Source organism: Nicotiana tabacum, chromosome 3, assembly GCF_000715075.1.
Source record: "Nicotiana tabacum cultivar K326 chromosome 3, ASM71507v2, whole genome shotgun sequence".
NCBI classification, from domain to species: Eukaryota; Viridiplantae; Streptophyta; class Magnoliopsida; order Solanales; family Solanaceae; genus Nicotiana; species Nicotiana tabacum.
Genome location: NC_134082.1, coordinates 189,791,835 through 189,819,552, shown reverse-complemented (window position 1 = coordinate 189,819,552; position 27,718 = coordinate 189,791,835). Strand labels below are relative to the sequence as shown.

Here is a 27,718-nt window from a genome sequence, read left to right as displayed (position 1 = left end):
AAATGAATTCAGCAGCTTTGCACAAAACAGGGAACCTACATGAATTAACCACTCGACGATATTAATCAAATCTAGTACATATCTTACCACACGTATTTAACAATGGTCAGAAGAAGAGTCGACCAAACAAAAGGTCTTATGAAGATGAAGAGAAATTGAAAGAAAAATAACAGAATAACCTAACAAATCAACTAGACATGCAGACAAACACAAATAGAACTTAGACAAGGATAGAAAGGAAAGAAAAACTTACCTTGGAAGCTCAAAAACAAAACGACCCAGGCTCGAACCGGACTCGACCATTTGAGGTCGAACGGACTTTAATCGAAGTGTTCTCAACTGAGGACACCTCGATTAAGGTCTATTAGACCCCAACCTTCCGTTTAAACTGGACGGGTCCCCAAAGCTTTGATTTCTAGAGTTTATACGGTCTGATTTGGGGCTTGAGGGTCTCCACCTAGATTCAAACCAAACCAAGCTTGGTTTGGTCACAAGTGAGGCCAGGGTAGTGACCGGTGTGAATCTGGGGTTGGTTGGTGTAGATCGGGGTTTTGCTCGAACCTTCAAACGAAGATTCGAGATGTTCGGGGAAGATTCGAGGTAAGCTGAGTGTGGATTTGGAGAGAGGGGATCATGGCGGTTTAGGGGTGTTAGTTTCATGGCCAGCGGCGCCGTTGCCGCCGGCTTTCAGGCGACGGGGTGGGGTGGCGGCTAGGGTTTCCATGGAAACCCTGTCTCTATGTGTGAGAGAGACGAAAGAGTGAGAGAGGGGGGGTTGCTCTGGGGGCGTGGGGTGAGGGATTGGGGCTTTTATACGGGGGAGGGAATTGATCTTGGGTCGTTCGATCTGATGAGATCAACGGCCCAGATCAATACACTTAAAAGGAACAATGTCGTTTGGTTTTAGCTGGGGGTCGGTTCGAACCGGGTAATGGGTCGGGTTTGGGAATGGGTAAGAAAGATGTGATCTGGGCCGTTGATCTAAAATAGATCAACGGCCCCGCTCAACTGTGCCAGAAACGGTGCCGTTTGGGCACCTCTGAGGAGACGGACCGGTTTAACACATTGGGCCAACTCATTTGGGCCTATTTTCATTTTAGTTTTTTTGCCCAAACCGAGTGTTCTTTATTTTCAACTCTTTTATTTTCTTTTTCTACTTTTAATTAACAATCAATAAAATTCTAAAATAATTTGTAAAACCAAAATTAGCCTACAAAATGTTAATTAAACCTTAATACCAATAAAAGCACAAGGTCAAGCATTTAATAAAAAAAATAAAATTACACAACAACACACATAAATGACAAAATACAACAAAATACATATTTTTGTGATTTTCTTTCTTTTAAAATAAAACATGGTTTAATTTATTCAAAAATGTACAATTAAATCTTGAGTGCACATGCAACACATATTTTTTGTATTTTTTAATTAATCACAACATGGGTAAACATTTACGGACAAAATAATTACCAAAATGTCACGCAAATTCTCAAAATTGTACACAGATGAAATTTGTTTTATTTTTAATTTTTTTTGGAGTAGTTTTCGTGAAGAAAAAATCATGTGCTCACACAGGCTTCCCAGGTTTCTAACTTGATCCAATTCCTCTCGGAATCTTAGCAAAGTTTGCTCCAGATGAGCAGCAGTCTCCTTGGTGATTGCAGCATTCTGAGATGTTTCCTCAAGTTCCTTTCTAGCGCATGCATCTCCCATTTTGCCTTTGTTCCTGTTTCTGGTATGACTCAGAGGAGGAGGAGGTGGAGGACCCTTGGATCTTGTTGATTATGTCAGAATGCACGAACTAACCTTTGGGGAGGGGAATAAAAAATAAAAGAAAAACAAAAGGTAAGAAGTTAGTGCGGGTTATGAGAAGAAAATGTTGCAATATTTAAACACATCGTGCAAGAATATAAATCGCGTCCTAATTTGGGTGCCTCGTTGTGCCTGAGGTAGGCCTAGCGACAAATTAACTTGGAGAAATTATAATGCTAAATGCCTCATTTTATTGATAAAAATAAGACGAATCCCAAAACGACACTAAAATAGCGAAAATAAAAATGTCACTAATGGCTATTGGCCTTATTACATTAAAAGCGAAAAGAAAGACTCTTAACTACTTGGCCCCAGAAGGACCTTCTTCAGGTTGAATGTTCTCGCTGATCAAGTCCTCCAGCTCGCGCAGATTTTCCAGTAAAAATGCTATCGCCAGATGTTCTCCTTTGACTTCCTCAACATTTTGATAGTCGATGACTCTTTTTCTCACTTTCCCTTCCAATTCCAGCAAGTTGTACTCCAGGTATTTTATCTTCTCACTAGCCTTGGTGACTCTCTCCTTCCACTCGTTGATTTGGTTGCTCGATGGGAGGTTTCTCCACCAAGTCTGCAAGAGTGAAGGCATGTTTACCATACCGAAGTCAGGAACTTTGTCATTCATTTTCTGCAAAACAAAAGGGTTAAGACCTCACCCCCACCGGACTCGACTATTTAATACCAATAATCAGCATAAAAAGCATTTAATTCTCCAAATAAATGCACAGAACATGTAGGTGTCCGTTTGGGTTTCAGGGAAACCCGATGGACTTGGGACAAGGCTATCTTTACGAGTCATTATGCGGACAACATAACTGACTCGGCTAGGTTTGACCATGATACATGAACAGTTTCAAGGGAATATGGTTTCTACTTTTTGAAGTACTAGACAAGGTACCCTTGAGCGGAAAACTCAAGAGGGAAAGGCGCGGAACCGTCGACTACACCATTGATCGACTGGTTTTACCGCAAATATGTCTTTGCCACATTTAGGGGGTTTATAATATCGGAAGGGCGCAACCACTCATTATAAGCGTTGCTATAGGATTTGTTTTGGCACGAGTGGAATATGATGTTGAGGAATGCAGTTATAATAATAAGACAAATTGCATGTATTTTCACGTTCAGAAGATAAATAATTACAATAATTATAGTAATTATAACAGCATTGAAATAATAAGGCAGTAAAAGAAAAAATTAAAAGGAAAGAAAACCATGAAGAGCCAAGTTAGTATTTTGATGAAATAATTAAAGACAGAAGGTAGATGCAATTAAGGAAGCAATAAAGTCACAAAGCACGTAATGGTAAAAACCTTAAAGGTTTCCCCAGTAGAGTCGACATGCTGTCGACGCCCCCTGTTTCCCTCCTAAAAGAAGGTGAAATCGGGTTTACGACATTATGGGCAAAACAACTCTTATTCCCTTTTGAGGAATCGGGTTATGGAATTTGAAGAGTCACCACCTAATGATTATAGTGCATTAGGACACCTTAAAAGAAAAAGAAGAAGAGTTTGAAAGAAAAACCAGAGTTCGGGTAAGGGCTTGAGATTATCTCGAGGGGAGTGTTAGGCACCACTAAAGATCCACTAGTATGGTTCCCGACCATACTTAATTGTGACTTTAAGAAGAGTAGGAGTAGACAAGCAAAGTTTGCACATAAGAAATATAAACAAGTTGACAATTTTGAAAGAAGAAAGACACAAGTGATTTTTTTTTTTTGGAAAAAAGGAAAGCTTAGTTTGAGGAAAACGTTAATTTAAATGAAGGAAAAGCAAAGAAAAAGGGCCCTAGGTTTAACTATAATGTGGATCACTTCGGTGCAATACCCAGCAATCATTCTCACACGAGATATTAGCGCACCGGTCATCATCTCCATATTCTACCCTTCCCACACCATAGAGGTTATTTTAAGCATGTGTATTGGTCACGAGTGCTTAGTGCGTGCTATTACCCGTCCCGTCCTATAGGTCCTAGAGGGTATTTAGGACCGCTATTCCTATGAGGTGAGGTCTAGGTTGAACCCTTAAGTTTAAAGGCCAAAATACTAAGCGACATACAAAACAAGTAGGACTTCATATAAAAGATCACACATACGCATATAAAAGGCTCAAATATCCCTCCACGATTAAACACACAATTAGCACGTCTCAATCACATCTTAAGTCTAAGGAAGGGAGAAAAAGTTGGAGTGTCAAAAATAGGTTTAAAATAGAAGATGAAAAGTTTTAAACAGAATTGCAGAAAAGAGTTGGACGAAAACGTTTAGAACTTGAGAAAAGGCAGTAGATGCGTAACAGTTTAGGAATCAGGAGAAAACATTTGTTAACACATTCATGAGTATATATTAAAATAGTTTTCGGACAGGAGAGAACAAACGTAAAATATTTCCAGATTGCAGAAGTGTGAAAGAGAGCGGTAAATATATTAGGTTTGGACAATGGTTTTGGAAAATTACAAAAGATATAGTATTCAGATAAGTTTAAGAAAATAGTAGTCCAGTTCTGGACTGGAAAGGCAATTTTTAGCAGGAAACATATTTGCACAGATGTGATTAAGAGCAGGATAGAAGTTTCGTAGAAAATTCAAGCGGACCTCAGAGAGGCAAAACATATTCGGACAGTTTAAAGGGATGGGATAACTTAAGCATGACTCAAGGCGATTAATCAATTTTATCCGGCCTAAGGCTTGCCTAGGCATTGTTTTAACCCTAAGAGAAAGGTGGACGTACATACTTGTTTCCAGTTTTACAGTTAATTAGGATGGCGTTATTAGGCAGAATATACTAACAAAGCGTTCAACAATTGCAAATAAAACCCTAAGTACATGATTTCTAATGCATATAAGAATCCTAAAGCATGGTATCTGAATGCAGTAATTTGTTATTAGCTGATTGTGATCATAAAATGACAAGCTGAAAGTAAAGAGACCTAGGAGCAGGATTTCTATATATGAGATGCATGTCCTATACATGGTTTCTATTGCACAAATAGATAAGTAAAATCCTATAGTCATGTTTTCTACCCATACCCTTAACTAAACATACATATCCCTCCCAATTTCACTATAAACCCACATAGTCTTTACAAACCATTACAACTTAAGCAGTCAAATTACAGTAATGAAGAATAAGACAAGAAGCTACTCTATAGGGAGCCTTCAGCCAGGCCCAGACCTCCAACCTAACTTCTTTTGAGCTTCACAACCTTCACCAAGAGTTTGTGTGCGGCAAAGTTCCCTAGGGGTTTCTTGAGACCCCGGCCAATACCAGGCACCCAAAACAAATCACCCTTGATAAGTGTGAGTGTGGAATTTCCAACCTTGTGCATCAAAGTTTAGTGGGTGCTCAAGGCTCCCAAAGCAATGCTTACACTAAGGGGGCAGAACCTAATTTCTAAGAGTGGTGAGATCGTGACAGAATTAGAAGGAGTTGAGTTGGAAAACAGTTGAGACAGTTTGAGAAAAACAGTAATAGAAGAGTGAAAGAGTTCCTTTGAAATCAATTTAGGATGACCAATTTTGAAAAAACACAGTCACACAAACAAGGGTAAGGGAAAGGGAACAAATAGCTATCAAACAAGAAAACCAGTTACACATGCATAGCACATTAAAAAGAAGTTCTTTTATAGCAAACGAGCATGCTTCAAACTAGGAGTCTGGTTCTTACACCACCAGACACCAATTAAAGTCAACCTCAGGAAGAGGTTTTAGGGATATTAAGTAGCCAAGAGGGCCTTGAACACATACTAGTAAGGTACAGGAGTAAGGAAAAACATACATTGAGATAGAAAAGGGGTAGTGAACATGCTAAGTCAAGCTAGGCATACTAATTAACACAGATACATGCTAGTTGCAGTAAGAACAACAGAACCATAGGTATAAGCACACAAGAAACAAGAGGAAGTGCAACACTAATAAGAGCATATTGTTTTGGAGGCTATAACTTAAATAGAAAACATACCAGTTGAAGCTGATGTAACACGGAGCAGTAGCGAACAATAGGACACAGAGAAGTGAGCAGTAGTGTGCAAAGAGAAGTAGAGATCAGAGCAATAGTATGGAGGAAGTGAGCAGTAGTATACAAGAAAAGAGCAGCAGGCAGACCCAAAGCAAACAACACAATAGCAGCCAGCAAAGTGAAAGTGACCAAGATTACTTAACTTTGGCTTGCAGCCAATTGAGTGATTAGCATTCAACAGGAAAAGTGAGAGACTATTGTATAGAAACAAATAGCATAGAGATGTTGGTGTGAAAAGAGAGAGAGTTCAGAACATTGAGTGTAAGCGATATGCAATATGTTTGTTGATCTTTTTGATGTCTTGCCAAGAGAATGGGGGAGGGGTACTTATAGTACTGAATATGAGTAAACAAACAAGGCAGTAGTCTCTTAATTAAGGGACTGGTATCAATCACAATCCAGTCAGTAGTTGGACTACCCTTTAATTAAGGGATCCCAAATGAAACGGTAATAATCAGTCATTTGAAAGGAAAGAAATCACAAAGTAAGGTATAATCACATAAGGAAATAGAGTAGCATAAAGCATGCAATAAGGACTAAATACATGACCATCTAATTAAGGAAATAGGTCAGGCAAATCAATCAACAAATTGGTGTACATATATAAGGCAAAATATCATCGTAATTCTGAAAGAATAGTTTTCAAAATAATGATCGAGATTGAAAACCTTAGGAAATCAGTATTAATTGAGGAAAGTATCCCATAAATTAAGGAAGAAATTCAAACTATAGGAAAATACGCGGAATCACCATTTGAAAGCAAGTATTACAGTCTCAAAGAGGGTTCGAAGAATCAGTATAAAAACCACCGTGCAAGCAATAAGAGAAACTTTAAGTGAAGAGCACAGAATGGTAGGGGACTGAAACACTGACAACAAAATCAAAGCAAGGAGCATAGAACTCGGAGAAGAACCCAGAAGAACACAAGACAAACAAATAACGCAAACACAAACAGACAAAGTTAGGGTTTCATCAGACTTAAGCAAATTATTTAGAAAATAGTACTGAGAATCACAAATTAGTATCAAAATCAAAAAATAAAGTGATTTCGAAAAGGGGTCAGAAGCCCTAGTTTCAAAAAGGGAACAAAATCGTTTAAAACTGGAGTAATCGTAAAGATCGAATAGTACAAAACATAAAGGTACAAGTTAAAATCGTTAAAAAAATCAGAGATTTAAGGGGTATGGGTTAAGATTAGGGTTTCATAAGAAACCAGTGAGAGGGGTAAGAGAAACCTGGCCGTGAAGCTCAAAGGTAATGGTGTCTTTAGCATCACCGAACCAAAATCATCAGAGAAAGGCCGGAATCGGACCCCCGGCGAGGTTTCAATGACCATCTTGCATGATGGAGACTCCTGGAGTTCCAAAGATGAAGGGAACCGATGAGATAAGGTTTCACGGCGGCTGGTGGTCGAAAGAGGCGAGGCTGGAGTTGGCCGGAGAGGCGATGAAAGCCATCGGAGAAGGTGAACTAGAAGGTTCTAGAGAGAAGGGGGAGGTGAAGAGTTTTAGAGAGAGACCGGTCTCTTTGCAAATGAGGGTAAAGGGAAGGGGGGTCATTTGATTTATTTTAGGCAAATTAATCTGGGTCGTTGATCTCGTTTGATCAACGACTCAGATCAAAACAAAGCTGGACCGGGTATCCAAATGGGGTGTGGGTCGGGTCTCAATTGAAATTGGGTTGGGTTAAAAATGTGGTCAAAATCGGGTGCAATTGGGGCTATATTTGTAATGAAATCTGGCTAGCATTTGAATAGCCAATTTCTCTATTTTATTTTATAAAATAGCTAAAATGATCTGAAAAGCAAAATGAAAACATATAACTAATTAATAACACATAAATATTAATATAAAAATATCAGAAATATTTTTATAGTTATAAAACATAGTTAATTGCAAAATAGGCTATAATTGCAATTTCGTGCAATTAGCTTTAAAAATGCCAAATAAATTCGTAGAAATATGGAAAAATCATATTAATTAAATTTTAATGTAAATGTGAGAATAAAATAAGTTATTCACCAAAATATAATTTTTTGGGAATAATTTTGATAATTTGTGATATAAAAATAGGCGATAATTTGGTTTAAAAATCATTAAAATACCAAAACTCATGGGTGTGATCATATATGCACATATACATTATTTGGGAAGTATTTTTGGTATATATAAAATATATATGGGGAAAAATTGGATATCAACATCAACTCCACTGATTATCATTTATATGTACGGGTGGGAGAGGGTGGTTTTGGAGGTCCCTGGGGTTGATCATGTCCGCAGGAAAAATTGGCTCGTCCTCGGTCGCTCATCAATTCTCTCAGGTGTCCCTGATTTAACATTCTTACTACCTCATACGCAGACTTATATAGTCCTCCATTTTGTGACCTCGTTCCTGGTGGAATTTGTAGGGGACGTTCGACTTCCAAGTACTTGGATCAGACTTTATTTTTTGCGGCCATTGTACCTTCATGCCGAGTTTCTCTAGTGCGTACACTATTTCTGAGGGGAAAACACAAAAATTGTGAGCAGATAAGAGCGGAGGCATACCTCTTTCATTTGGCTGTATTGAGGTATTCCGAGGAGGGCCATCCGCATTCTGCAGGGGAGGCGGGATGGATGTCCTGATGTAGGGTTGATGTCTATCTCGGGCGAGACCGAGACCCAGCTGGTCCCTTTGACCGTCATTACAATGATCCTTCCTTATTTCTGCTTGAATTGACGTTAGCCGTTAGATCGAACCATTGAGATCGTCTTCGTCGGCCCTTACCTCGGCGCAATAGGCATTGTGGATTTCTTCCCAAGTGGCAGGAGGGTATTTCATTAGCCTTCTTAATAGCTTACTGGGTGCTCTCGACCCATTCTTGCTCAACCCGTTCTAGAAGTCCGCACCCGTCATCCCCTCTGATACATTCGGTAGGCTCATTCTCACCCTGTTATACAGGGCCAAAGAGTCCCTGAGTCCCTCGCCGGATGTCTGCCTGACAGCGAATATGTCATTTACCCTGGCTTCCACCTTTTTAGCTCCTGCATGAGCGATGATGAACTTGTCTGCCATTTCCTCGAATGTTGCAATCGACCGCGCCGGTAGTTGTGAGTACCAGGTTAGGGCTCCCCCTATTAAGGTTTCGCCGAATTTTTTCAGTAGCACTGGTGGTACCTGTTCTTTCAAAAGATAGTTGCCTTTTACGGCTTTGACGTAGCAGATGGTATGATTTTATGGGCCTTTAGTACCATCATATATTTTCAGGTATGGTGGCATTTTGAAGGTTTTAGGTATAGCATGGGGGCTGCTTCCTCGTTGTACGGTTACTTGATGAATCGACCAACATCTCGTTTCGGTAGCAACATTGTTGCGCCTGGTATTTTATCAACCCTTTCCTGATGCTCTTTCATCTGGTCACGGAGTGCCTTATTCTCATTTTCCATTTCCTCCATTTTCTTTAGAATGGCTGCGAGTGTGTCATTACCTGCGTTAACAGTGTTGTGAGTGTTACCTGTTTGGGGGCGTCTTGTTCGCCAATGGTTGTCATGATATCTATGTATGCAATGTCTCTATTCTCCCTTTGAGCGGGTTTGTCAAGTATGTTGTTCAGAGTGTTTGTTGGCCATTCTTCCAGTAGTCTTTTTACTGCCGGTGGCGCCTCTCCTATTGTAAACGTGGAGGCTTCTTTTTCGCGCGAAGCAGTTCCGCTTTCGCATAGAGGAGGCGAAGCGTCTCTCCTAGGCATAGCGGTTGGTGTCACATTTTCATTGTCTTCCCTGCCATCTTCGTTGATGGTGTCCAGGATGTTGGTTGTGACACCCGTTATCGCTTTTAACCTTGAGTCTCCTTTTCCTGTCATTGTTAGTTTATGCAAAGCTAGGAAAAGATGGCTATCTTTTTTTGCGATCTAGATGAAACTAAAATTTCAACCAAATAAATCCTCACAGACGGCGCCAAATTGTTTAACCAAAACGTGTTAAGCTTTTTGACTAACCAATTAATGATAAGAAAAGGGTAAATCTTAGTTAAGGATAATAACATCTAGACCAAACGATAGCTGAAGTAGATAAGGTGAAAAGACGGTAATTAATATGTTGAGATGATTAAATACTCATAAATGCAATGATATTAATATGCAATGGGTATGAATAAATGCCTCTAACGTAATCAAGAGAAGTTACTACCCAATTATTGTGATCTTTTGGGAGAGCCTCTTCCCCTGACAATGGTGTAGAAAGAGAAGAGGTATCGGATGATAGAAGATTCTTGGGATCTTGTCCGTATAGGACAACAATGTATGCTTTTTGTTCTGCAATCAATGAATAAGGCCGCCTTCGTATATTCTTTCAGATAAATCTTTTACAAAATGTTCTTTTTTCTTTTCTCCTGGATCCCCCATTCTTTAATAACTCTTCATATTTATAGGGGATACTTTCCAAAGAAACCCTAAAAAGTACAAAATAAAGAATATTCGAAAAGCATATTCTTACTGTCGCCCTCTAAGTTTACAATATTATTAACGTCTTGTTTTGGCAGATAACTCTTGGTCGTCGTCCTTTGCCACAACGACCATCAGATGTCGCGTTATAGTAAACTCGTTCCATGCCGTGTTTAACAGCTGTCGCTGTTGCTAAATTTAGACCCATAAGTCTACTTTTTAGGATGTGTAAAGCTAGATGGTTCTCCAAAATGAATTCTCCTTTGTTAAAATTATCTACAGATACGCACCACTACGTCCTCATTAAGTCCCCTATCATATTTTTACATAAAAAGTTCTCATTTTTTGCGTGATCTCGGAAACTAACTGTCACGTCCCAGACTATCCTTAGACGTGACTGACACCCAACTAACACCACATGCCAAGTGAGTTCATTTTTCATACGTTTAACCATTTACATAAACACCGAGAGAATAATAAGTGTTGGTCTAAGAGAATTATTACTAACTAAAAATGAAATGGTTACCAACCAATACCTTAGTAAATTGATAGAATGACCAAAGGTCACTCAAATAATAATAGTCTAACGCAAATCTCACATTAAGACCATAGAGCATTTAATTAAGTGACATAGTTTAGCTGACGGGTATACAAACCCTAAAAAGAAGGAAATAACTAACACAACTAGAAAAGTTGCAGTGACAGCCTACACGAACAATGCGTGGCTCACCTCATTAATAGAATCAACCCGAACAAACTTATTAGCCATTAGCTCTATCTCCAGCAACAGTATCTGTATAGAGATACAAGTAAGGAGTGCGTTATAAGCAAATATAACCAAATAAGATCCTCGACCTGCCACTTTGAATACATCTGAGACAAGTGTTAGAAAATATAATTACACTACAACAAGAATGATATAATAATAATCATATAATAACGTAGGAGTAGAGTTAATAAGAGTTAACCAACAGGAGTACGCATATCTTAACATAGTATACGCTAAGGACTTGTTATAATTGCAGTGAAAGAAATTAACCAACACCTCTACGAGTCCACAAGGGCACCACAATGCCTCAAATATGCAATGGAACATACACAATGCTCACTGAAGCATACACAATGCCCTAAATATATCAAGAAACATACATAATGCTCAGGTGAGGTACGAAGGCATACAATGCCCCAACACCATGGCTCACAGCCGTATCAAACTCAACACCTTGGCTCATAACCGTATCAAACTATCAAACTCAACACTTTGGCTCACAGTCGTATCAAACTATTAAACTCAACATCACGGCTCACAGTCGTATCACGCCAACAAACAACTTAAAAAATATTTATTTATATTTTTCATAAAATAATATTTTTACAGTTAGTCTAAGACCACCGATTCTGCCAAACGCATGCTTGTTCCAATACATGGACCAGACAGAGGAAACACATTTTCAAAATGGGTTTTAGAACAACAAACATCAAAGCTTAAAGTCTCATTTATCTCGCTAACGGGAAGTTCTCCAACTTTGCAATGCTTAGAACACCAACAAACGTCCTCCAATGATCTCAATCTATTTAAAATATTGAATAACACGTCCTAATTAGTCTAGACGAATAATTTTCATAATTTTAGATATAATAAGTAAAAATCAAAGTCAACCCCGATCCAATTACTAAAAATATGTACAAAATTATCAACCACGGAACGTGAATGCCGAGGCAGTGTAACCGTAGAATGTATTTCAATGGCTTAATCCCCCAACCTCATTTTTCTAGTCATTGCCAATCATTAAATAATCATTACTTTATTCCCTCATTATTACAAATTATTGGCTAATCATTAGTATCAAAAGATTTTAAAAGCAGCAACAGTAGAAACGTGAATTTTTTATGCATTCTAAAATCCCAAAACTTAATATTTCCTCCGTCTTAAATTAAAAGAGATATTTTTCTTTTTAGTCTGTTCCAAAATAAATGACATATTTTTAAATTTGAAAATTATTCAACTTTAAACACTTTATTTTACTCATTTAACCTTTAATAAGAAGCTTTTATAATCACACAAATATGATAGCCCCACAAAATTTTTACCCCTTAAGTTTTTAAAAACACAAGTTTCAAAAGTCTTTTTTTTCTTCTTACTCTCTAGCGAGTCAAACTATCTCATCTAAACTAAACTGAAATGGAAAGGTAAGAATTACTACAATCATGGTGCCAATCATTGGCAAACATTACATCTTGTTATTATAAAGAAAATTAAGAAATTTCACCAATATAACTCTACACAGCGTAACCCAATATGTTATTACTATCTTTACTATCTAATTATTACCATATCACTAGCTAATTATCACGAACATCTTTATAAGTATTAAACAACATCACATGGCTCATAATTGAGCCACCATCACCCGTCTTTTTCAAGAACACATTTGTTTATACTTATATTTCAAGTATAATGTTGAACTAATATAAAAAAAATAACCTGTGAAAGCTCACACAGTACTAATGGCTTCTTGCTCGCCGCCGTTAATGAATCCCGGACAGTTTCGCTTCTTCTTTTGTTCTGTTTCTTGACGCCTTATGTTTCTTCTTCTTCTTCTTTTTTCTTTCTAATCCCTAGGTTACTAAAACATATCAGCCACAAATGAATGGGCTTGGACATTATTTTTCACTTTAATATTACAAATTACACAACGATATTGTATGTGCGGATTTGGTTAACCGATCTACAATATCTTTTGCAGAACAGATTAGAATAGATATAATCCAGTATGATCGCTCCAATCCCGTAATTATTTTCTGCATCATGGATGTGTTAACATAAGAATTTGCGGAAGCTAAAGGAGAATTTCCATGGTGGAAACATCCAAAACTTCAGAGAACAAGGGAGAGAAGATCATAAGAAAATATCTGGTGTCTTATTAGAAATTCCAAATTTGTCCTTTCTAGAATAGTCCACCGTATATATACTTACATAAATGGGTATGTAGAGTAAAATGTAAATGAGGCTAACACAAAGCTAAAATGTACAAGCTGAAATACTATCTATTGGGCTTAGTTGGGCCTGTTTGTACGTCTGGGCCTTTGTGTATGTCAACAGAATGTCTCAAGCTTGGGGGTGATAGCACACCAAGCTTGCCAAGTAAACAATGATGAAGGGGTCCAGGAAGCGGCTTGGTCATAATATCAGCAAGCTGGGCAGAATTGGGAGCAAAATGTAGATATCAGCCCTGAATTGAGACTCTCACGTACATAGTGGCAGTCAATTTCGATATGCTTTGTCCTTTCATGGAAGACCAGATTCTTGGCAATGTGTAAAGCAGTAAGACTATCGCAAAAGATGGGAACATGAGCAGAAACATGTAAACCAAGATCATCTAGTATCCTGACCAGCCAAGACACCTCGGCAACCACTTTTTTGAGAGCCCTGTATTCTGCTTCAGCAGAAGATAGTGAAATAGTGGGTTGCTTCTTGCTTTTCCAGGAGATTGGTGAACCACCAAGTGTAATGTAAAAACCAGAAACAGTCCTCCTTGACTCAACACAGGCAGCCCAATCTGAGTCAGAGTAGGCTTTTATAGAGGTATCAAAAGTGGAAGAAAGAAGAATCCCTAAAGCTGGAGCATTGGACAGATACCTCAACGCATGGAGTGCAGCAAGCATATGAGGAACTTGAGGAGCTTGAAGGAACTGACTTAAATGTTGAACACAAAAAGTTATATCTGGCCTTGTGTGTTGGAGAAAATTGAGTTTGCCAATAATTCTCCGATAGGTGCTAGGATCAGTTAATGGGGCACCCATATCAGCAGACAACTTGACAGAAGTATCAAGAGGAGTCATAATAGGGGAAAAATTATGGCAGTGGAATTCTGGCAGCAAGTCCTGTGTAAACTTTTATTGGCTGATGATGTATCTTTCAGGACATTGAGTGACTTCCAAACCAAGGAAATAATGGATTGTCCCCAAATCCTTTATTTTGAATTGTTGATTAAGAAATGGCTTAACACTCTCTAATTCAACAACATCATCCCCAGCTAGTAAGATATCATCAACATAAATAGCTAGTGCAGTAAGAGAAGTAGAAATAGACATTGTAAACAGGGAGTAGTCATTCATACTAGAAATGTATCCTCTTGTAGACAACGCTTCAGACAATTTAGAAGACCATTGTCTGGATACTTGCTTGAGGCCATACAAAGATTTTTTGAGCTTGCATACCAAAGGGAAAGAAGAAGAACCAGTAGAAGAAACCTGCAGCCCAGGTGGGATCTTCATGTAAACTTCCTCATGGAGGTTACCATGGAGGAATGCATTATTTACATCAAGTTGATAGACAGTCCAGTTCCTCTTTATAGCAAGGGAAAGAAGGCACTTGATAGTAGTAAATTTGACAACCAGGGAGAATGTTTCATTGTAATCAATTCCCTCCTTCTGAGTATCACCCTTAATGACTAACCGTGCCTTGTACCTCTCAACAGAACCATCAGATTTCTATTTTATTTTGTACACCCATTTGCAAGGGATAACCTTTTTGTTAAGGGGAAGAGGTACAATATCCCAGGTGTTGTTAGCTTCTAATGCTTGAAATTCTTTTAGCATGGCCTCCTACCAAGCATGATTATAAACAACCTGTTGATAGTACTAAGGCTCATACAAGTGCAATTCTGTGGAGGACATATGAGGAACAGTAGATACAGGGGCAAAACAGACATAGTGTGCTAGATGAGGAGGTGGATGTGGTACTCTAAGGGATCTTCTAAGTGAAAGATCAGATCGAGGAGGATTGGAAGGAGAGGGGGCAGGAACGGAAAATGGTAAAGAGTCTAGAACAACACTAGGAGGAGAAGGAGAGGAATCATCAGGAGGAACAGAAACAAGGGAGGATATAGGATTAGGAGGAATAGGAGGAAAAACATAATGAGAAGGTACATGTGGAGTGTGGTGATGAGTAACATCAACAAAGCTGGGGTGTGAAGGAAGGGAAATGGTAGAAGAATTGGTGGATAAGGGAAAAACATATTCATAAAAAACAACATATCTAGAGTAGAAGATAGATTGAGAGGACATATTAAGTAATTTGTATCCTTTTTTCCCACAAGGATAACCAAGAAAAATGGAAGGTATTGCTCTAGATTGAAATTTGTCTCTACTATGTTTAGGAGATGTAGCAAAGCAAAGATATCCAAATGATCTAAGATGATCATAAGAAGGTGAATGACCATATAGTTTCTCAAAAGGGGATATGTTGTTAAGGACAGTAGAAGGGAACCTATTGATGAGATATGTGGATGTAAGAACACATTCACCCCAGAATTTAGTAGGCAAGTTGGATTGAAATAATAATGCTCTGGAGGTTTCTAAGAAGTGTTTATGTTTTCTTTCCACAACACTATTCTGTTGTGGTGTGTGAGGAATAGTGGTCTGGTACAGAATTCCTTGAGAAGAAAAGAAGGATCTGGACTCTAGACTAGAGCCTAGTTCAAAAGCATTATCAGACCTGAAGGTCTGAACTAAAGTGTGGAAATGATTCTGCACCATAGAGATGAAAGCTTTGAGTACAAATAAAGCATTACTTTTGCTAGAAAGTAAGTATGTCCAGGCTACCCTATAGTAATCATCCACTAAGGTAATGAAATATCTAAAATCATTATATATAGTAGAGTTATAGGGTCCCTAAATGTCAATGTGGACCAATTAGAAAGGAGCAGTAGATTGAGTAGTGCTATCAGGGAATGGAAACCTTTATTGTCTTTCCATAGGATATATATGACATAGAAATGATGGTTTAGAAGAGATTTGTGAATAAATAAAAGGAATAGATTTCATTCTGTTGTAAGGCATGTGACCCATTCTTTGATGCCAAAACAAATCTGTTTTATTAATATCAACAAATGGATTACATGAGGGACTAATGGTAAGGGGATTGACATAATTGAAAACAGGAGAAACATTAGTAACAAAAGATTAAACAGTGTATGAAACATCAATTGGGAAGGAGGAAACTAAAGGTCTATCATCAAGATTAAGAAAATACAATCCATTGTCAGCCTTACCAATTCCTAGTGGCCTCTTCAGAGAAGGGCCCTGTAAGAAGCAATGTGAAGTAGTTAGAACTGCAATACAATAAAGTTGTAAAAGAAGTTGATATATTGAAATTAAGTTGAACTGAAATGACAAGCAGAACATTGTGTAAGACAATATCAGATCTAAGTTGTAAAGATCCAGTAGATACAACTTTTACTTTATAGCCATTTGGTAGAGTGATTAAGTAAGGTCTAGTTAGTGGTTGACGATTGTGAAGAAGATATTTGTGAGGTGTCATGTGATTAGTAGCCTCTGAGTCTAGAATCCAAGTATCAACAGTTAATTGTGAAGATGCACAAGCATGAAAATCCACAGACCTAACTACAGAACTACAAAACAAACCTGCAAAATGGGCATAAGCATGATTGTCTCCAGAGTGAGAATCACTTGAGATACCAGAAGAAATGTGTGACTGCTTCAGGAGAGTGAGAAGGTATTGATATTGTTCTGTAGTGAATCCATGATTGACAGGTGAAGGTTTATCTATAAATGAGGTCAATGGAGTAGAATTAGTATCCTCAGCTTGAACATAGGAAGTTGATCTCTTGTTTTTGGTGAACTTGAAGTCAGAAGGAAAACCATGGAGTTTGTAACATTTTTCAATGGTATGACCTGGTTTTTTGCAATATCTGCACATTATGGGTTGTCTAGGTTTCTTTGACTCTAAATGAATCTTCTGATTGAAAGGTATTTTCCCACCATGATTTTGTGAATGGGTTGAAGGAATGGAGGATGCAGAAAAAGACACAGAATCACTGGAGAAACTTAGAGCTAGGGATGTTTCCCTTTGTCTCTCATCGTGTTGTAACATGGAATAGGCCTTACTAACTGATGGGAGTGGTGATATCATGAGAATGTTGCTTTTGACAGTATTATATGACTCATTTAGTCCAACCAGGAACCAGAATAATTTCATTTCATCAAGGAACTTGGGTAAATCACCACATGAACATGTAGGACTTACATAAGCAGTCTGAAGCTCATCCCAAAGACTACGAAACTTTGTGAAATAAGAGGCTATGTCTAAGGTTCCCTGGGAAATGATTCCAATTTCCCTTTGTATCTGAATGAACTTGGAACCGTTAGACTGATCAAATCTTTCGTTTAAGTCAAACCAAATCTCTTTCGCAGTGTCATAACCTAGGACACTGGTTGCAATGTCTCTAGAAAGAGTATTGGTGATCCAAGCGATCACCATATCGTTACACCTTTCCCAGCAGGAGTAATAAGGTGAGTTATCAGGAGGTTTAGACTGACGACCATCAATTAGAGCCAATTTATTTTTGGCAGAGAGGGAAACTAACATGCTTTTACGCCAGGCAACAAATCCAGTACCATCGAAAGACGGAGATACTAAGTGAGTGTCAGGACTGTCTGAGGGATGAATATAGAGAGGATGCAAGGGATCTAAAGTGAATATAGTAAAGCCATCAGATTGATTAGATGAATTCATACGCTCATCATCCATTTTGTACCCAAAATACTCAAATACAGTAGAAATCTACTAGGAATTGAGGCATGCAATTTGAGATTAGAGAAGAAAATACCGTCCTTTTTCACTACCCGAAAATAACAAGGCCTTCAAATGAATTCTGAAGCAGAAGACGGAACACCGATCGAAATCAGAGGAAGATCACAAGCAATCCGTCATTATACCTTTGAAAAGCCATGGCTAAGGTTGAATTTCGTTTCAATCGGGAAAAAACCCCAAATCATACCTAGGGTTTCAAAAAACCTAGAATTGTGAAGATTGAACTGTAGAAGTACAAGTGAATGAAAACAATCGAGTACAGGAACTCGTGTCCCGCTCTGATACCATGTTAACATAAGAATTTGCGGAAGCTAAAAGGAAATTTCCATGGTGGAAACGCCCAAAACTTCAGAGAACAAGAGAAAGAAGATCATAAGAAAATATCTGGTGTCTTATTAGAAATCCCAAACTTGTCCTTTCTAGAATAGTCCACCGTATATATACTTACATAAAAATGGCTATGTAAAGCAAAATGTAAATGAGGCTATCTATCTCACTAAGTAACACAAAGCTAAAATGTACAAGCTGAAATACTATCTATTGGGCTTAGTTGGGCCTGTTTGTACGTCTGGGCCTTTGTGTATGTCAACAGAATGTCTTTTTTTAAATTTTTTTTTTTTATTTAAGTTCATTGTTTGCATTTTGCAACAACAAATATTTTATTGTCACATGTTTGCCTAGCATCTCAAATTCCATATATAAGATGATGAAATACGTGCTTGCTTTTAAGAGCCAAAGTTGACTATATAAGCCTAGTTAAAAAGTTACCACTAGCCACTTATTAGTATAATATCTTATATATTATAATAAAATTCCTTCACTAGCTTAATGTTCAACCTGATAGCTATAAATTAAATTAATTCTCTAATCTCCTAATTATAAGTATATAAATATTTCGAATTATTACACCAACTTCTCCTCAAGACTTTTGTATCGCACCGTTCTTTTTCTCTTTTTTAGCCAACATAATAATAGTGCTACACTTCTTTTGACCGTTTCAAGATAGTGTTCACTTCTTGAAATGCAAGTTACAATTATTTTTAATACAACTTAAAGTTATGTAGGATTTATTTTTGCTATTTCCAATGGAGTACACTATTTTTCCTTTATTCTATCCTCTCGATCGAGCGGCAAAAGTTAACAGACAAGTTCATGTTTCTCAAATTAATTATACTGCTACTATATTAAGAGCATCTTTAGCTTTTCTGATATTTTAATTGTGTGACCTACCAAGTGAAAGAAGACGGAATATTAGCATTAGGATGCCAACTATTAAGGATTTATTATCGTACGATTCTACCAAATCATTGACTTCTTTGTTGTATAGTAACTTGCTCTAGAAACTCTCAACCCCATCGATCGTCCTCAGTTCTATTAGTACAACCTCATAGAAACTTTACCATTTCTCTATTTATCTCACCTCTTATTAAACCTTATAATATATATCTCCCACCTACGTTTGAACGTTATAAATACAACTGTTCCATGCATGTATTATTTCACCCATCACTTACTCTAAAGCACAGTCCTCAAAAGCAAATCTAGAACGAGTTCGGTGAGTTCAACTAAAACAAGAAAGAAGCGAAAAAAATATATTAGAAGTGAGATGGGTGCCAAAAGGGATTTCAACGTGGAGGTGATCAAAACTGAGGTGGTGGCAGCATCGTTGCCAATGCAAGAGCATTGGCTACCACAGTCAAATCTTGATTTGCTCTTGCCTCCAATGGACGTTGGAGTTTTCTTTTGTTACCAGAACCCCATTATTTCTGGGATGCCACAGTATTCATCTGGGTCAATGGTCAAAGTTCTTAAGGTTTCTTTGGCTGAAACCTTGGTTTCCTACTATGCATTTGCAGGGGAGTTAGTTCAGAACCTTGCTGGAGAGCCTGAAATTCTCTGCAACAATGCCGGAGTCAATTTCACAGAAGCTTGGGCTGATATAGAGCTCAAAGAAATTAACTTGTATAATCCAGATGAAAGCATAGAGGGTAAGCTTGTACCAAAGAAGAAGCACGGTGTACTAGCCATTCAGGTACTGTTTCTTTGTTGTGAAATTTCTCCTATTTTACAAGTAGCATGTGTCCTATCACCTGTGCATAATTGCATGTACAAAATATAATTTTTAACTCATATTGTGTAATTCTTCAGGTTTTAATTCTATATTTTATAGACGAATTTCTGTAATTATGTTTTCATTGACTTACAAATGTACTGTTTTTTTTTTTACACTTTCTCTTAATCAGTAGTCCTATAAAGGACACTTTTGCCGTCCCAAAATATCTGGATACCGGAACTTGAAAGCCCTTCCTCGGTTTCTCAGCTCAATTCACGAATATATAAAAATGTATAAACACATACATGTAGAGTTCTTTTGCAGGTTGTGCAATAAATTTCCAATTGCCGCACAGGCTGTAGGATTAATATATATAGTCGTCTTAGCCATTTTCATGCAAAAGCTGACATGCATGACAGAAACGTCGTACTCGGTACATGCAAATCTGAATTATTTACTGTTTGTTTGTAGATCAAGTGGCGCCTTTCTGTAGGTTTTTTCATTCTTAGTAGTTCATTTATTACATTAAGAAACAGAAAGTAAATGAGGAATAGTTAAATAAGTCCATATAACTTTGTTCTGATTATTATATAGTATTCGAAACCAAAGACATTATATTGGTAGTACACCCTAAAACCAGAAAGTGTACATTCAATTTAAAATACTGAGCAAACTTTGTCTTCAATGGAAAAGTCTTCCCCGATTAAATCGAACTTTAGGTATACTTTTTTACCTACTATTCTTTGTGTTTTTTTTTTAATAGCAAAAAACATAAAGGTGATAAAAATTAACATGAGAGGTACCTAATTTTTTATGACCTCCATTTCAAATCTATCGAGGGATATGTGGAGTAATATTGTTGTTTCATTTCTAGATAAAATAGAGAAGATAGTATAGAACAAAGTAAAAGTGGATCGCATGTAATTTTTTGCATGGATGATATGTCTAAATTCTATTTATCACAATATGTAGGTAGAAAGAAATTTGAACACTCAATTTAGAACGTGCATATAGTAATCAATCTAAACTTAAAACATCTAGATATAAAAAATCGATTAATTATCTCCTATACTATAAACCATTGTAGCATATATTGTACCATATTTTTCAGGTTACTAATGCCACTTTTTATGAACCATGCTTAGCTTATAATTATCTTTTAGATGACTTAATGAAGTAAAAATTCTTTGATAATTTTCATCTCTACCGACTTGACACAAATTTATAATTTATGCAGGCTACACAACTCAAATGTGGAGGAATAGTGGTGGCTTGTACATTTGATCATAGAGTTGCTGATGCTTATTCAACCAACATGTTTCTCGTATCATGGGCTGAAATAGCTCAGTCCAAACCACTCTCTCAGCTCCCATCTTTCCGACGTTCCTTTCTTTCTCCACGACGTCCCTCCCACTACGATCCCTTGGTAATAGACAGCATGTACATACCTATCTCTTCCCTGAAACAAGAAACACGCGCTGTCACAAATATTGATGATGATGAACAAGTTATAAGTCGAATTTACTATGTCAAGGCTGAAGAAATCAGCCGCCTCCAATCATTGGCAAATAATTGTAATAACGACATGATTAGCACAAAATTCCACAGGTTTACTAAGCTTGAAACATTCAGTGCTTTCCTATGGAAAACTATAGCCAATGGGATGGGGGGAAATAGTACTCCTAATTACGAGAACTTCAGGTTTGGGATTGTGGTTAATGGCAGGAGTAGATTGAGCGACGGAGTTGAAGAACAAGCCAAGGTACTAAAAGGGTATTTTGGGAATGTTCTTTCCATCCCATTTGGGGAGAAGAAAGTGGAGAAACTAAAGGAGAAACCTTTAAGTTGGGTAGCAAATGCAGTTCATGAGTTTCTTGAACCTGCAAAAACTAAAGAACATTTTCTTGGTTTAATAAATTGGGTGGAGGATCATCGTCCAGAACCAGCTTTAGCAAGAATCTACGCCACAAATGAAGATGCGGTGGCGGTGGTGGTGTCGTCGGGGCAGCAGTTTCCGGTGGGGAAGATTGAATTTGGGTGGGGAGAGCCAGTGTTTGGGTCGTATCATTTTCCATGGGAAGGGAAAGCAGGATATGTGATGCCAATGCCGAGTCCTAAAGGAAATGGAGATTGGGTTGTTTACATGCACATGCTGAAATGGCAGCTGGAATTGGTTGAGGCCTCTGCGTCTAATGTGTTCAAGCCCCTGACAGCAGATTATCTCAACTTGAATTAATGTGGTCATTTAATATTGAGCTCGTTATGTAATGTGCGTGTGAAAAGAAGAAACAAGCTAGTATCTTATATGTTAATGTGATTTGCAAATATGTATCTTTTAAATTGATCCAATACAAAGAAAATTTGGTCATGATAGGACAGAATATAAGCAAAAATAAATGAGTACACTCTTAAGAAAAAAGTTAAGGGTGTCTGTGACTCGTGATATAAAGAATAGTACTCCCTTTTATTCATTTTATGCCCTAAGTTTAAAAAAGAATGAAACATTTTAACACTCATCGAAACTAGAACCCTCAAAACTTATAATTGTAAACATTTGATCATGATATTTTGATTAAAATAATAATATGTCATTAAGGGTAGAATAAAAAAATTAAATTGAAAAGATCTCTAAATATGAGAGTATACCTAAATAACCACCCACCCAACCGCTTAAACTAAAAAAAGAAAGCGGACAAATGTATAATATAAGTATTATTGATGTATAATATATGAATAACTATGTATAATCAATGCATACTCTATATATACCGGCTAAAAAAGTAAATAATGAATTTATACGACTATTTGTGTACAAATACCAAAAATTTAGGCGCCTATATTGTAAGGGCAAGTGCACACCATTCTCAGGGATATTATTTAGAAATTAGCCAATATTTATTTTGTCCTGAAAATTTAGAGTAAAAACCTTAAATTCAGGACAATTTAAGATATTTTTGTCCGGAAAAATTATATTGAAAAACTGAAATTCAGGACGCACTGACTAATTCTTAAATTATAGCCCTTTAGAGTGGCTATCTGGTGTCATTTCTACCATATTGTATGGCTTCATTGTCTTCATGATCAAACTGCAAATAGGCCCAACATAAATGTACTCCACCTTAAGCTAAGCAGAAATTGGGGAGAAATTGAAAAATAGCCAGATTTATAAGTGGTCATTGAAAAATAGTCACGGTTTCAAAAGTAATCGAAATTTAGCCATTTTTCATATAAAGATAAATTTGAACGAAAATACTATTCAATATCCGGAAAATATTCCAGCATAATATACTGGAACTCCGGTATAATATACTAAAACTCCAGTATAATATACTGGACTTCCAACATAATGTACTAGAGTTCTAGTATAATATAACGGTCCAACATAATATGCGGGAAGCTCATGCACAGATACTCCAATCTCCAGTATATTATGCTGGAACTTTTAGTGTTACAGCAAAATAGTGGCTATTTTTAAATAACTTTGCAAACGCTGACTATTTTTCAATGATCAATCTGAAAACTGGCTAGCCCATGCTATTTTTACCAGAAATTGACCTTCCAAAGGCCCACCTTATTTTCCCAGGCCTGCTAGATTCTGATGTTCAGTCGCAGTCTCAAGGCAATAACCTTTCGCATGGTTGTAGACCAAGATGTTGTTGTAACTAAAGACTGCAATTATTGCCAAAAAACAAAATAAAAATAAAGACTGCAATTTGGAGTGCCAAATGTACTTTCTTTATCCCATTTAACATGTCACTATTACTGTTTGATGAATCAAACAACTTTGCTTTTTGATTAAAAAAATTTCAAGCATTTACTCAATATTTATAATTCTAATGAATTATTATTTTAATTACTCGTACAACTTCTCATGTAGGCTGTAGCTTATGCATAAATAAATGTCATTTGAAAAAATAAGTCATTAACGTCCAAACTTATGCCGAAACTTTAAATCTCTTATTCGAAATCTCACCAAACGAAGATGGATTTTCAAAGTATGACGTGGGGAGAGATCCAAGGGTTGTGGTACAAATAATCCCGTGACTCTCATTACAGATTCAAACTAATCCCTCGGATAGATCATAAAAGAAAAAAATGAACTCGCATATTCTCACATGAAATTTCGGTCCAATCTCATAGGTAAATAAAAAAGGTTTTAAAAAAAAACGAAATAAACTTTAAAAATACAACGATAAGAATGCACAACACAATTAAAAAGGGTAGACTGCCGTGATTCCACTAAAAACAAATCTAAATCAATAATTAGAGTGCATCGACTTTTCTATTTACTCCTCGTGCCTACTCTTTATATAAATGGACAAAGTAAGAAATTGTGAAACCAAGTAAGGTTAGTGTTAGGACCGAGCCACATTAAATATTTGTGTTTTTTGATATATTACTTTTTGTTATTTGATTTATCACTGTTTACGTTGCACTAGCTTCCGTACGCCAGTTGATTTTTTTCGGTCCTATCACTTAGCACAAAATTGACTTTGCAAAGGACTATACAACTTATGCACATTTCCAGGTCCCCATCTCTTCGTAAAAAACTCTGCTACTGGAAAACTAGCTAACCTTCACACATGCTCCAATTATACTACCATATTCAAATGATTTCCTATTGCAAAAATCAGACAATATATCGTCTTGCCAGCTGATCACGTTTGAAAACATGCATAATATATAAAGATATTTACTTATATATAATAATTGTATAAAATTTTATATTAAGAGTGTATTTTAATATGCTGGAACAAATAATGTACCTTTTTGTAATTATTTTTTAAAAGATATGATAGTGTAAATGGCAGATGAACGCATGTTTTAGCTGGTGGCCAAGATTCTTGACAGCTGTATTTCAACCTGCTTCGTTTGCATTATGTCGCCGACGACTTAAATCAGTTTCATCAAAAGAACCAAAAATGGCAACATTGGAACATTTTTCTTGGACCTTGTAGAAGGGTAATCAAAGATAGAATCATCTATTTAATCATGAGATAATCATAGCCCTGTCTTTGTCATTTTGCCACAAAACTCCTCTTATCTGTTCTACTTTCAGGCCGAACTTTCTTATTACCTACACTTTCTTAAACATGTCACTACAAAGACAAGAATTGGAGAACCTTCAACTTCTGTTTATTCTTTTATTATCATTTTCTCTGTTCAAATGTTATGCCCAGGAAACATTTCTCCAGTGTATGTCTAGTCAATTTTCCAAAAGTAACATCACAGGAGTTGTGTATTCTCCAAAATCACCAACATATTCATCTATTATAGAACATGCCCAGAAAAATCCAAGATGGTTAAATTCTTCATCTGCACATCCCTTGTTCATTATTGCCCCTCGTAAAGAAATTGAACTTAGACCTGCTATTCTTTGCAGCAAAATATTTGGTCTGCAAATTAGATTGTTAGGGGGTGGTCATGATTATGAAGGTGTCTCCTTTCGTGCCGAATCCCCGTTTGTCATGATTGATATGAGTAATCTTGATGAAATTAACATTGACTTGGAGGAAGAAACAGCCTGGATTCAAGCCGGGGCGACATTGGGACAATTATACTATGAAATTGCCAAGAAAAGCAGAGTACATGCATTTCCAGGAGGCATATGCTTTACTACTGGAAGTGGTGGGCTAATTAGTGGTGGAGGGCTAGGTTCTTTGATTAGGAAATTTGGCCTAGCAGCAGATAATGTTGTCGATGCTCGTGTAATGGATGCTAATGGAAGAATCCTTGACAGAAAATCAATGGGAGAAGACTTTTTTTGGGCCATAAGAGGAGGTGGAGGTTCAAGTTTTGCGATCATTCTTGCTTGGAAACTCAAACTTGTTCAAGTCCCTGAGAAGGTTTCTGTATTCAGGGTTCATCGAATGCTCGTGGGAAATACCATAAATCTGATTCAGCAATGGGAACATAAGGCATATTTACTACCTAAAGAGTTCTTCCTAAGAATGTATATGCAAAATGATGGAGCAGGAAAGGAAAAGGAAGTCAAAGTCACATTTGAAGCACTATTTCTTGGAACAGTTAATGAGTTAATTCCAATTGTCAGTCAACACTTTCCTGAATTTAATTTAGAGCACAAAGATTTCTTTCGAGAGCCAGTAATAAATTGCACCGATAGACCTTGCTTAAAGAAAGAATGCCATGAAGTTCCCTGGATTGGATCTGTCTTGTTTTTGTACAATAAAGGAGTGGATGAATCACTTGAGGTTTTATTGGATAGCAGTATTCCTGTATATAAGAATTATTTCAAGGGAACATCAGATTTTGTAAAGACGCTAATTCCAGAAAACGGATGGAAAATGATAGAAAGATTGTTTCTTGAAGAGGACAAACCTATGATAATATTAGAACCATTTGGTGGAAGGATGGATGAAATTTCAGAATCCGAACTTCCTTTCCCTCATAGAAAGGGAAATTTGTACAACATTCAGCACTTGGTGAATTGGGACGATAACAGTGAAAGTGTATCGAGCAAAAAGATAGAATGGATGAGAAAATTTTACAGGGAAATGGAGCCATTTGTTGCAAATTCTCCTAGGACAGCCTATCTCAACTATAGGGATCTTGATTTTGGGACTAACCAAGAAGACTATAGCTATTCCAGGGCCAAAATGTGGGGTGAAAAGTATTTCAAAGGCAACTTTGAGAGACTGGCGAAAGTGAAGAATAAGGTAGATCCAGAAAACTTTTTCAGATACCAACAGAGCATTCCACCTTTTGCTACAACAGGACAGACAAATTTAGTTGAAGAAAAATGGGCAAGTGTTTACATCCCACCTGAATTACAGCTATTCTGATTTGTAACATTTTGCAAATGTATCCACAAAGTTCAGTACAAATGTACTTTACATTGGATTGTTATCAAAATGCAAAAAACGTGTTTCACACCCTCATTTTTCTTTCAATCAGCTTCATATTCACACATCATAGATATCCTTCCACAAGCAAAAAGTAATATTTGCTATATTCATATAGACTAGCTACGGACGAGTACATTAGAAATCAAACACATATTCTTTATCAAACAGTGGTGAATCTTTCTATGCTTGCCCGTTTAATTTGTGTTTTCCAAAGCTAACAAACTCTAGTCTTCTCATCATATTGGGAATTAGAAAAACAAGGTTGTATGGGTCCAAATTCGGCAACCATTGCAACAGATAAACAAGATATGGGACGGGGTCACCACAACACAACAACTGACGGTCGTTGTGACAAAGGACGACGACCAAAAGCGGGCAGCTGAAATAAGATAGAGACGGTAGTTTAAACATAGAAAGAGACAGGAAGAATATGCCTTTTGGATATTTTTTATGTTGTACTTTTTAGGATTTTTTGGAAAATGTCACTTATAAAATAGGTGGAGTTAATAAACAAGAAGGGAGGCTGCCATTTCAAAGAAGAGAGAACACATTGTAAAAAGGAGAGAGGAATATATGAAAGAATTGTCTTATTCGCTTTACTCAAGCACATGTTGTATAACATTCATCCATAAATCTCAAGATTCCACATTCATATCGGCTGCATATCTTTTCACGTCATCAGAAAGAGGAGGCGCCCAATCACACAATCATTGGGTGAAAGTCCCTTTATACTATAACCATTGTCATTTCTTGCATTCATTGCATTTTTAGGATATTTTATATTTTGTCAATCATAACGCGTTGAACATATCACTTACTGGTCCTAAACTGTTCTCATATTAGAATCTCGTTCCATTTGATCTAGAAATTATTAAGTTCAACTGAGATTCACTCCATTAATTTGTTACTAATTAGTTTAGCATTTATTTGC

The 27,718-nt window shown here is 37.0% G+C and overlaps 4 protein-coding genes across 4 annotated transcripts; 2 read left to right on the top strand and 2 right to left on the bottom strand.

Moving 5' to 3' along the window:
* Positions 1-10,328: 10,328 nt before the first annotated feature.
* Positions 10,329-14,093, bottom strand: LOC107795707 (secreted RxLR effector protein 161-like). The gene is made up of 3 exons (XM_016618386.2): positions 13,506-14,093; positions 10,981-11,043; positions 10,329-10,442 (listed from the first exon to the last, which is right to left on the bottom strand). Exons 1-3 carry the CDS (start codon positions 14,091-14,093, stop codon positions 10,329-10,331), a joined length of 765 nt encoding a protein of 254 aa, XP_016473872.2.
* Positions 14,094-14,147: 54 nt separating this feature from the next.
* Positions 14,148-17,805, bottom strand: LOC142178470 (uncharacterized). Its single transcript, XM_075248050.1, has 4 exons — positions 16,429-17,805; positions 16,224-16,337; positions 14,949-15,782; positions 14,148-14,744 (listed from the first exon to the last, which is right to left on the bottom strand). The coding sequence occupies exons 1-4, from the start codon at positions 17,803-17,805 to the stop codon at positions 14,148-14,150; spliced, it is 2,922 nt and encodes a 973-aa protein (XP_075104151.1).
* A 1,593-nt stretch (positions 17,806-19,398) lies between these two features.
* On the top strand, positions 19,399-22,292 carry LOC107795706 (coniferyl alcohol acyltransferase). The gene is made up of 2 exons (XM_016618385.2): positions 19,399-19,900; positions 21,159-22,292. Exons 1-2 carry the CDS (start codon positions 19,475-19,477, stop codon positions 22,155-22,157), a joined length of 1,425 nt encoding a protein of 474 aa, XP_016473871.2. The 5' UTR covers positions 19,399-19,474; the 3' UTR covers positions 22,158-22,292.
* A 2,480-nt stretch (positions 22,293-24,772) lies between these two features.
* On the top strand, positions 24,773-27,439 carry LOC107766044 (berberine bridge enzyme-like 22). The gene has a single exon (XM_016584755.2). It carries the CDS (start codon positions 25,015-25,017, stop codon positions 26,722-26,724), a length of 1,710 nt encoding a protein of 569 aa, XP_016440241.1. The 5' UTR covers positions 24,773-25,014; the 3' UTR covers positions 26,725-27,439.
* The last annotated feature ends 279 nt before the right edge of the window (positions 27,440-27,718 follow it).

Excerpts from the sequence above, each read along its gene's own strand:
- LOC107795707 (XM_016618386.2), bottom strand. The coding sequence starts at position 14,093 with ATGACTCCTCTTGATACTTCTGTCAAGTTGTCTGCTGATATGGGTGCC. Across the intron at positions 11,044-13,505 it reads TCGAAATTGACTGCCACTAT|ATACTGTTGCTGGAGATAGA; the intron begins GTACGTGAGAGT and ends ATCTCTATACAG. Across the intron at positions 10,443-10,980 it reads GGGTTGATTCTATTAATGAG|CAACAGCGACAGCTGTTAAA; the intron begins GTGAGCCACGCA and ends GTCTAAATTTAG.
- LOC142178470 (XM_075248050.1), bottom strand. The coding sequence starts at position 17,805 with ATGGATGATGAGCGTATGAATTCATCTAATCAATCTGATGGCTTTACT. Across the intron at positions 16,338-16,428 it reads TCTTACACAATGTTCTGCTT|GGCCCTTCTCTGAAGAGGCC; the intron begins GTCATTTCAGTT and ends TGCTTCTTACAG. Across the intron at positions 14,745-14,948 it reads ACTATGTCTGTTTTGCCCCT|AAATCTGATGGTTCTGTTGA; the intron begins GTATCTACTGTT and ends AAAATAAAATAG.
- LOC107795706 (XM_016618385.2), top strand. The coding sequence starts at position 19,475 with ATGGGTGCCAAAAGGGATTTCAACGTGGAGGTGATCAAAACTGAGGTG. Across the intron at positions 19,901-21,158 it reads ACGGTGTACTAGCCATTCAG|GCTACACAACTCAAATGTGG; the intron begins GTACTGTTTCTT and ends TAATTTATGCAG.
- LOC107766044 (XM_016584755.2), top strand. The coding sequence starts at position 25,015 with ATGTCACTACAAAGACAAGAATTGGAGAACCTTCAACTTCTGTTTATT.